The 9,286-nt window shown below is 35.7% G+C and overlaps 1 protein-coding gene across 1 annotated transcript in view; it reads left to right on the top strand.

Moving 5' to 3' along the window:
• Positions 1 to 9,286, top strand: part of PSMB7 (proteasome (prosome, macropain) subunit, beta type, 7) — a gene marked incomplete at its 5' end in the record, with an annotated part of 26,105 nt that overhangs the window by 4,569 nt on the left and 12,250 nt on the right. Inside the window, one exon of the mRNA XM_010288189.1 lies at positions 5,204 to 5,262. Coding sequence (XP_010286491.1) covers positions 5,204 to 5,262 — 59 coding nt within the window. The remainder of the gene's footprint in view (positions 1 to 5,203; positions 5,263 to 9,286) is intronic.

Below are 9,286 nucleotides of genomic sequence, written 5' to 3'. Positions count from 1 at the left end.
TCTTTCCCTCCTGCAAAAATAACGTAGTAGCAGCATAAGTTCAAACAAGTAGGAAGTAGAATATGAACGGATTAAGTTCATTGTAGCTTAAACTTTGATTAGCTGTCAGCTGCATCAGGTCTGTGGCTGGTGATTACATGTTATTTTTGTCTATGGCAAACAAAGCCCCTCTCAACATAAATGTCCTTTACCTTTCTACATCTGGTACACTGATACTTTCTCCAGTGACTAGGATATATTTTAGTAAAAGGAGATTTGCTTATGCATATGAATGAAAGCTAGAACTGACATACGAGAAAAGGTATCAAAGGTCAAATCAGCGACAGTAGTTGGAATTGTATTTCCATCCTTTTTTTAGACTATTCTAGTGTTTGTTATTTTTTTCCAGATGTTCTAAGGTTATTAGGTCAGGGTAGGCATTTTTGGCCAGTTAATTGCTGGAAATTCAGTGTTAAATAGGAAAGGTGTTGAGGTGTTGGGTTGTTTTTGTTTTACTGTGCTGGAGCGTGTTTGTGGATGGACAGAGTGATGTCCTCCCTTGCAAGGGAGATTTAAAAGCTACTCAGTGCTTACTCAGGAGTGAAAACATCAAATTAAATGTTTATGCTGACAAAGAACAAAACTGGATTTCAGCAAACGATGCAAGATTGTCTCATTGCTTGGCTTGTCTAGGAAAGCTTCTGGCCAAGACTTATAATGAAATGCATGCATAAAATTAAAGCCCTTGAAGTCTGTAGTTCAGCTTTCGGAAACAGTAAGTATGTTCCAGTCGTCTCTAGTGGCTAAAGCTAGTCCCTTGGTACCAGTCTTGCTTCATATTCATAAATCAGCCCTTCATGTGTTGGCAGTGTCGTGCTGCAGAGCAAGCAGTACCACTGCTGAGACTCAGCCCCTCAGCCAGGAACCAGGTTGAAAAATGATCCCAATCGATGGGGCTATGGCGATCACCGAATTTTTACCTAGAATGAACAGCAAATTGAATAACAATGAGTGCGTGTGAATAAATGCCCTGTCAGGGAGCCCTGACACTGATGGATTAGGAAATGCTAAGTGGTACTCTCTCAAGGCTGTGTACATCCTCCAGTGTGGCAGGCTGAGGTAGCACACAGGTCTGTGGGTGATGAAAATGGACTGTGCTTAGCAATAAGAAGTTGTTTTCAGTGACTGTTCTGCTAAAAAGATCCAGTTCATCTGCTATGGAAAAGCTACTGCAGCTGCAAAACACAGTGGAAATTGTCAGCTGGATTTTTTGCTATGTATCAGTAATTATCTTTCATTTTTAAATCAGTACTGAAGTGGTACAACTCCTCAAGTAAAGACCAAATGGGATTTTTAAAGTGAGTTTATTACACTTGAGTCCAGAAAATTTTTTATTAACTTAGTTGTGAAAACTTCAGAAATGACCAATGTTTCTTGAAGAAGAAAAAAATCTGTTATGGTCTCATAACTACCCTGGTTCATGCTAATTATCAAGCTGAAAAGCTTTTTCCTCAGAATACAGCTTTGCATCTCAGTTTTTTAGTTCTTAATTTGTTTGGCAATCAATATTTTTATATATTTAAATGCTAGATTAATATTTTCTGAATATTTGTTTCTGAAGTATAGCTTACTGAAAATGTATGCAAAATAAATTCTTTGGAATTGATACAGCATTTTTTCTTGATGACTGTGTTTCCAAGGTTGTTGAAGTGTAACCATTCATAGCAGTTAGTGGTTTTTAAAAAAATCTAGCTGAAAGATTTTTTTTCCTGAATGTTGTATAATACCAATACATGATGACTTTACCAATTATACTTTTAATTATCCTTGTTGCTCATACACAGAACAGTTGTAAACTTGCAACATTTAAAAAAGAAAAACAACCTACCAAAAAAGTTTATATTTCTGCATTGGTTGTGCATTGTTAAGATTTCACACTCAAGTTATCTAAGATAAATATCTGGTTTGGTATTACTTTGAGTCTAAGCTCAGTTAAAGCAGCATTCTATCACTGCTTTCCTGAGCAGATTTGAACTGCTGCGTCATAGCAACGTTGAATCCTAACTGGTAGTAACTTAAATCAGTTATTGTGTATATGAGGTGGGAACATCTATCCCTAATTAATGGAGGGTGTTTTGCAATGCTTGGATTTTACCTTTCTCCAGACATTATGTTTGGGAATTGTTAAGCTTGCTTCTACATAAAGGCAAAGCATGCTTGTTAAAAATGAATTACTGGTGGGCACTGAATACATGGACAAGAGAACAGCTGTTTCCCCACATACAAACAAGTTCCTCATAGACCCTAAATATCTAAGTTTTCTGTGCTTTTATAGGTACTACAGTAAGAAAACCATACTTCCAGTGTTTACTTAAGTTCACAGATTTTATTGCCAGCTCTCCAGTTACAATGCATAGCTTTCACAAGTCAGTTGGAACATTGTGGGGTTGTTTGGATTGTATGTGGAATTTCACAAGTAGAGGGAAGTTGGTGTAATTGGATAGTGAAGTTTGCAACTGTGCTCACAAGCAACTGTCCGCTGCTGGTGTTCCGCATTTCTGCATGGACAGTCAAGTGATGGAGTTTCAGTCCACCAGCAGTGCAAATAAGGGAATTGAGGGGTTTTCCTTAGTTAATGTGCTACAGGTGAATATATGCACATCGTTAGTGTTTCTCAAACAGCCCATATTGCTGTTGGCAAACAGCAGCTGGTATGTTTTGATGCAGAAACTCAAGTATACATCTATTTGTGTTTCTAAAAACACAGTGTTTACATCTGGTGTTAGTAAGAGTAAAGAATTTCATTGTGCTGTTTAAGATTACAAAAATCTGTTCTTTCAGAGAATGCTTAGCTGTGCTGTGAGACTTTTGCTAAGGTACTTTTTTAAATGTAAGCTTATAAAACTCATGTTTAGGATTTATAAGCAGTAGAGGGAAAAAATCTCACGAGTTTATCAAGCTTTTCCAGCTTTACTTCCTCTTCTGTTAGAACCTCCTTGGGATCTTGGTTTTTAAATGTGTCTACACGTAGGTTTAAATTAAGACTTTCAAAAACTCTGAAAACTCACATTATAGGACTGTCTACATTTATTTAAAGTTGATATTAAATTTGGCATTTATTTGCATCTTGGTAATATAGTGAGATAAATAATTGAACAGTATAATTCTTTATGTATAAAGGATTTTATATAAGGTAACATAAGGTGTGCCCTGCCTGCCTTTTTCCTTTTTCTTCTTCATAAGTCTGAGTTCTTGTCCATAGGTTCTTTTGGGAATTTCTTTTAAAAAGGAACTGGAGGAATGAATCCAGTCTGAGCCATCTATGAGATTATTGCAATATTTGCGTTATTGATAATTTTTGTCAGTCGAAGTTTTAAGAAATTAAGGCCACTTTTTGTTACCTCAAACAGTAGTTACCTCAGTAGCTTTAACGTAGTAATTTCTGTCATATATTACCTTTTATACTTTCATTCTTGCATATTTTTTAGTCTTTATACTCTAATTTTTTCAAAGAACCCTTATCAAATGTAAGATTGTTTTCCAGTTTAGAGGCTTCCCAGCCTGTTGTGGTAGGCCTTCATTTGAGTGTAGTAAGAATGTGGTCTTAGTTTGAGACCGTATCTTAGATCCCCACCCCCCTAGAAATGTTACTATGTCATTCCACAAGAAGAATTATTTTATGGTTCAAGTCCTGTATTTGTTTTGGAACACACCTTATTTTGACCTTGTTTGAAGGATCAGTAAAATTCTTTTTATATGTGATTTGTTCTGTGATATCAGCTGTTTGTATCAGCAGTTTATTTCTGCTGTTAGTTGCTTAAAAATCTTTTTTTATTCCCAGTTTCAGCATTTAAAAAATGGAGTCGTGTGTTGCTCCAAGGTGTAAATGAATAGTCATTGCCGGTAATACAAGTACACACTTAGTGTCCTACTGCTTTTAGATGTGATGTATTTGGTACTGTAAAGGTAATGATCCTCAACCACAGCAATATTCTGTAACAGGAATATCTGTCATATTCATTGGGATTACCATGTTCATTGATTTGTGTCTGTAAATCTGCTGTTTCTACCCTTTAAATTTGATCTATAATTGGACCTCCTTAAATGGTTCAGATAAGGTAGTCTGTATTTTCTCAACAGTGTCACTGTCAGCTTCTCCTTTTTCATTATACATTCAGCAGACTTGATAAAATCAGCAGGACACCTCATTTGAAACTGTTTAATCGCTGCCTTTTTCTTTCACTAAACCATTGAGGTGGTCAAGCGATATACACAAATCATTTTAAATAGAAAATATGGCTTTTTCTGTGACCCAGCTAAACAGATAGCAGTATGCAAAACAAGTTAAAAAGTAATAAATGCCAGAAAATCTTTTAATTGGAGTAAAAAATTGCAGGTAACTTTATTCACTCCCCAAAAATAGCACGCTTTGAAATATGGTTAGGACAACAGACAGACAAGATATCTTCCTGAAGATTCACTCTTTCTGAACAAAGCAAGTTTACAGTTTCAAGTAGTATAATACTGCTTTTTTGTATTAATTTACAGAAAGCATGTTTATAACACCTGCAGTTACAGTGCTTTGGGTAGAGGTGGCTTCTGTTCCATTACTACACTTGCACTGTATCCTTTGAAAGAAGTAATGTTAAACTCCTGTTTTCATATCTGTCATTTTGTCTGTTCAGCTGTTATTGTTCAATGTAAAAATAATCGCACAAAGTAAATGCATAATAAATTGTTTTAAAGTAGATACAGGAAATAACCTGATGGCAGCAGCCAGCTACCCTATTACCATTGCTAGTTTACTCATCCCCATGCGTAAAGATGACTGTGCCAGGGCAGCTCGTTAAAGCAATCTATTCATTCTGAGTGTCTTAGTGTTAAGTGACATACCCTCTAACATGGTCAGGCACAAAAGTGGGACAGGAGAAATGGAGGAGCAGGAATTACAAACTGTGACATGCAGTTAACTCACTTTTTCTAACCTCATTTTCATACCTTGGTGTTCAAAATAGTAAAAAGAAAAAGAGTCAGAATGGGGACTGTGACAAGTCTGTGTACACTAGCTATAAATTTAGGATTGAATTAGGTGCTGGACTGAAAGAGGCTAGGCACTTTAGAGTGTGTAGTAAGCTAAGGAAGACTTCAGTCTGATTTGTGATGCTGATATTTGTTTTTTCTTTTAGAAAACCTGTATCTAAATACACTAATTTTGTTACTGTAGGTTCTGGATCATTAGCAGCTATGGCAGTATTCGAAGATAAATACAAACCGGACATGGAGGTAAGAAATGTTTTTTAAACCTCAGTGTTTTCTCCTTCAATAATTCTCATTATCTTAAGAATTTCAGAGGTTTGAAGCTTTAAAAAAAAGTTAAAACTGTTCTAGTTTCCCTGCGCTTCAAATATACTAATGTCAGCTTACTGCAAAGCTGCAAAAATTGATGGGTAAAATAAATTTAAAGAAATACAGCTTCTTGCAAATTTATATATGGAAAAACTTTTGTGATTTCAATGTAGGTGAAAGCTTTAAAAACACACAACTTACTAATTTTAGTTGACTTCAGGAATTTTTAACAGCCCTTGCACATTGCTGGTTTTCCCACGGTCGTCAGTCCTCCTCTCTCATTCAAGAGAGATTGTAAAAGCAACAAAAAATGCTGAAGCAGTATATGAAACCAATTAGATTACCAGTTGATTGGTTATGTTCAGAACTAGTAACTAGACTTTTATTTTTAACACCTACTTAAAAGCTGCTTATCAGAGGATTTATAAGGTTGTGGGTTCTTTCTGTTCTGCTGATGATCTTGATAAAAATTGAAAAAATATTTGCTTCACTATAAAGAATCGTTCAGGAGAGCTAAAAGCTGGAGTGTCATGATTAAGACCAGAATAAGTAATTCAGTTATTTTTTTATGAATGTATGCAGCACATTATTTTTGTATTATCTGTAGTATTTCCTTACACTTAGTTACACCATGTTCTAAGTTACACTTGCTAAACTAGACAGTGAAAAATCCAGTTATCTGCAGATAGACTATTGATGAAAATAAAACCAAAACAATTAAAGGGCTTTCTGTGCCCATATTGAATAAAATGCCTTGGTAGTGTCAAGCCCTCTTTTAAACCACATTAATCTCCTTAGACTTTCTGTGAATGCTTCTTCTCATTCCAATTGATTAATAATTTCACAGTAAAGAAAAAACTGAGAATTGAACACAAAATTGAAAATTGAACCCATTAAAAATTACTTGTAACACTAACAGTTGCAATCATTTCAGCCTAAAATGCAAATATAACAAATCTTACAGCTATTCAGTATCATCGAATAACATGGAAAAGGAAGATGCTGATTTACTTCAGAAAAGGTCTTCAGATGTTCCTCATCTTTGTAATGCAAACTGCTGTTTCCTCCCCTTCAAATGCACTGTATTTTCAGGCGATGGTCCCATAAGTCCACTGAGTTCCTCACAAAAGTTGATCAATTAAATTTAAGTTTTTAAGTGATGTGTTGTACCCTGTTAAATGTCCCGAAGAAACGTGATGTGTAATACCACTTGATTAAAAAAAAACAAAAACCAAAACTTGTTTTGAGCAGCTTTCCATTAGTTAAACTGTTTAAGAGTTAGTAGTAAGCAGTTTTCCAATTATTCCTGGAACTGGCTCCTTTTCTGTCAGTATATATGAAATAGTTGTAGGTGTGCAAAATTTTGAGAATGCAGTAAGATCAGGATTCCTGTGTTGCTGCAATGTTTTAGACTACATTTGAAGACTTCTGGCCTCTAGTATTTTTATAAATGCTATCAGAAATATTGGCATATTTTTAATAGGTATTCAAGTTTCTTCTTTAAGTGGAATTACACTAGGTGACTGATGGAAAGAACTACTAGATAGAGGTCGATTCTCTACTCTTCCCCCCCCGCCCCGCCTCTCCCCTCATGCTGCTGTAACGATGACAGTCTCTTTCCAGCCTGTTGTGTGACTGTACATTTGGCATATGTGCTAGTCATACTGAAAACATGGACTACAAATCCTTGGAATCAACAGCTACAGTGTAATAGTCCACTTTCAAAGATGCAAATATCAAAGAGCTATGCTATGAAAGTTAAAATTTGATCTTATTCTCAGCTAGTTTTCAAGCTTGTATTTTAAGTCATTCTTTCTGTAAGAGCAACCAAAAAGGCACCAAAAATTGGTAAATCTCCAACTTTTCCTATTTAGAAAGGTCATCCTAATTAAATTGGCTTCATACACAACCATAAATGGCAGCAGATACTTGCTGTCCTAACAAGCACATAGAAATACAGCCTACCAATTTGTTGAAATAGATATTTAGAACTTTGAGACTTGCATGCACCTTAACCTTTCCTTTGTTTTTACTAGATATTCTGTTATCTAATAACAATTTAGTAACAGTATTAACTAAATAAGAAAAGTTTCAGGTGATAAAGCTCAACTGTACTCTTAAGCACTTCTGTTATGGCTGCCAGCTTAAAATATTTACCTTCTAAATTAGATCTGTGCGGTTTTTGGTTTTTTTTTTTTCCCAGTAAAGTAAGAAAGTAACAAGTGGTAATTCTATTAAAATTTAAAACAAATCAAATCCGAAGTACACTATGTATATTTTTACATAAAATTTGCTATGGAATGGCAATGACGATAAACTTAAAATTCCTGGATTTAATAAAATGGGTAGAGGATTAATATTTTTCTGTCAAGATCAATACTGCTTTCTTTTGCACTAATTGTCAGAATATCGTGCTAGGGCTACTGGAGGGTAGTGGTGTGCTTCAAGACCATCACATCACAGAAAAATGATTCAAAGGCAAACTGTCCTGCACCCTCTGGTATCGACTTGCAAATTAGCATCTGGAATGTAATTAAACAAGCTTAATGAAAGTAGCAGCTGAATACTACTGGAAAAGACAATCAGCTTTTTTGCCTCTGATATATATTCTGTACTATTGAAGCTGATCACCAAACGCATCGTGTGAGCACAGTTAAAAAAAAATTAGCATTTATTTGAAGAATAAGAACTGTTTTTCATTCTGTTATGCTTTTGGCATGCACTGGTGTCCCATGAGAGCCATGCCACAGCAGATAGTGCACAATATTTATAAATCCATGACAGGCAATAATAGCAACTTGAAAAATTCTTTTGCTAGAATTTCAAGTTGAGAGCTGCCAAAAGCTGAGAGGATCAAATCTGCAGTGGCAGCTGCTGTGCCCTACAGTTAGAATCGTAGACTTTGAAGATGCTCAACTTTAAAAAAAAAAAAAAAAAAAAAAAAAAAAAAGACTGCAGGCTTAGCCAATTTTTTGCAGGTTTCTAGAGCCCTGGCTCTCTGCCTTTTGAAGATGAGTTGCTGAAGCTTGAAGCTTCTACCACTGCCTGAGGCATGCTAACACCAGCAGGATGTGTTTTTTTTCCATAGACTTAGTGTGTCTTCAGATTTAAGTAGCACATGCTTTATCAATGCCAACTGTGATGGTCCTTTCCCTGGTTGCAATGCCGGGAGATGATCTTTACCCAACATCCTTCAGAGAAACTGCTAAGATAGATGGTGACGTACACGAGTGCCACTTCTGCAGTCTGATTTATGGAAGCATGTTTCATTATGAAGCCAGTGCTGGCCTCTAGAGGAACCATTATAGATTGCTGAAAATGTGAACACTTTCAGCCCTGAAGGCCTGTAGATGCTTCAAAAACGTAATGCCAAGCACCTAACTACCGTGGAACAATATTAATCTGTCATGTGGGCAGCTATAGATCTACTTGAAAAAACGTAAGTGGAAGAACAGCACATCTAATAGAGTATTTTGAGCTTAGATCTTTCATTGCAGCCGATTTTTTTCTTTCAATAGAGTTGCCACATGTTTTTTAAACCTTACAGTCAGATTTTGCAAATACATTCATGCCTTCTGGTGTTAAACAATAGTAGAGAAATACTCTGACTCAGTGGATACAAAAATCATCATGATCTGGGGAAAAAAAATGTCTGCCAGTATTAAATGCTGGAGTTCTGGGTTTATCTTTTAAGTTGTTGAATTTCTAGGGAGATTGGGGGAGTATTACATATTTATTGTGGTATTTGACTCCTGTTGTTTGAGAAGTAGAAGGTTTTTGTCTGTAGAGGAATTACTTGATGTACAGCAAGGCAATGTTGTAGCTTTCTGATAAAAGCTTCATGTTTAAGCAAGGAAAGAGGCCAATTGCAACTTTATTTCTTCTCTGTATTTCATCAAAACAGCCGGGCTTAATAAAAAGGGGATCCAAAAGGAAGAGAATCAGTAGATGCCACAGAAAG

This window comes from Phaethon lepturus, unplaced genomic scaffold, assembly GCF_000687285.1.
Source record: "Phaethon lepturus isolate BGI_N335 unplaced genomic scaffold, ASM68728v1 scaffold18070, whole genome shotgun sequence".
In the NCBI taxonomy this organism is placed as follows: domain Eukaryota; kingdom Metazoa; phylum Chordata; class Aves; order Phaethontiformes; family Phaethontidae; genus Phaethon; species Phaethon lepturus.
This window is presented reverse-complemented; position numbering and strand designations above follow the sequence as displayed.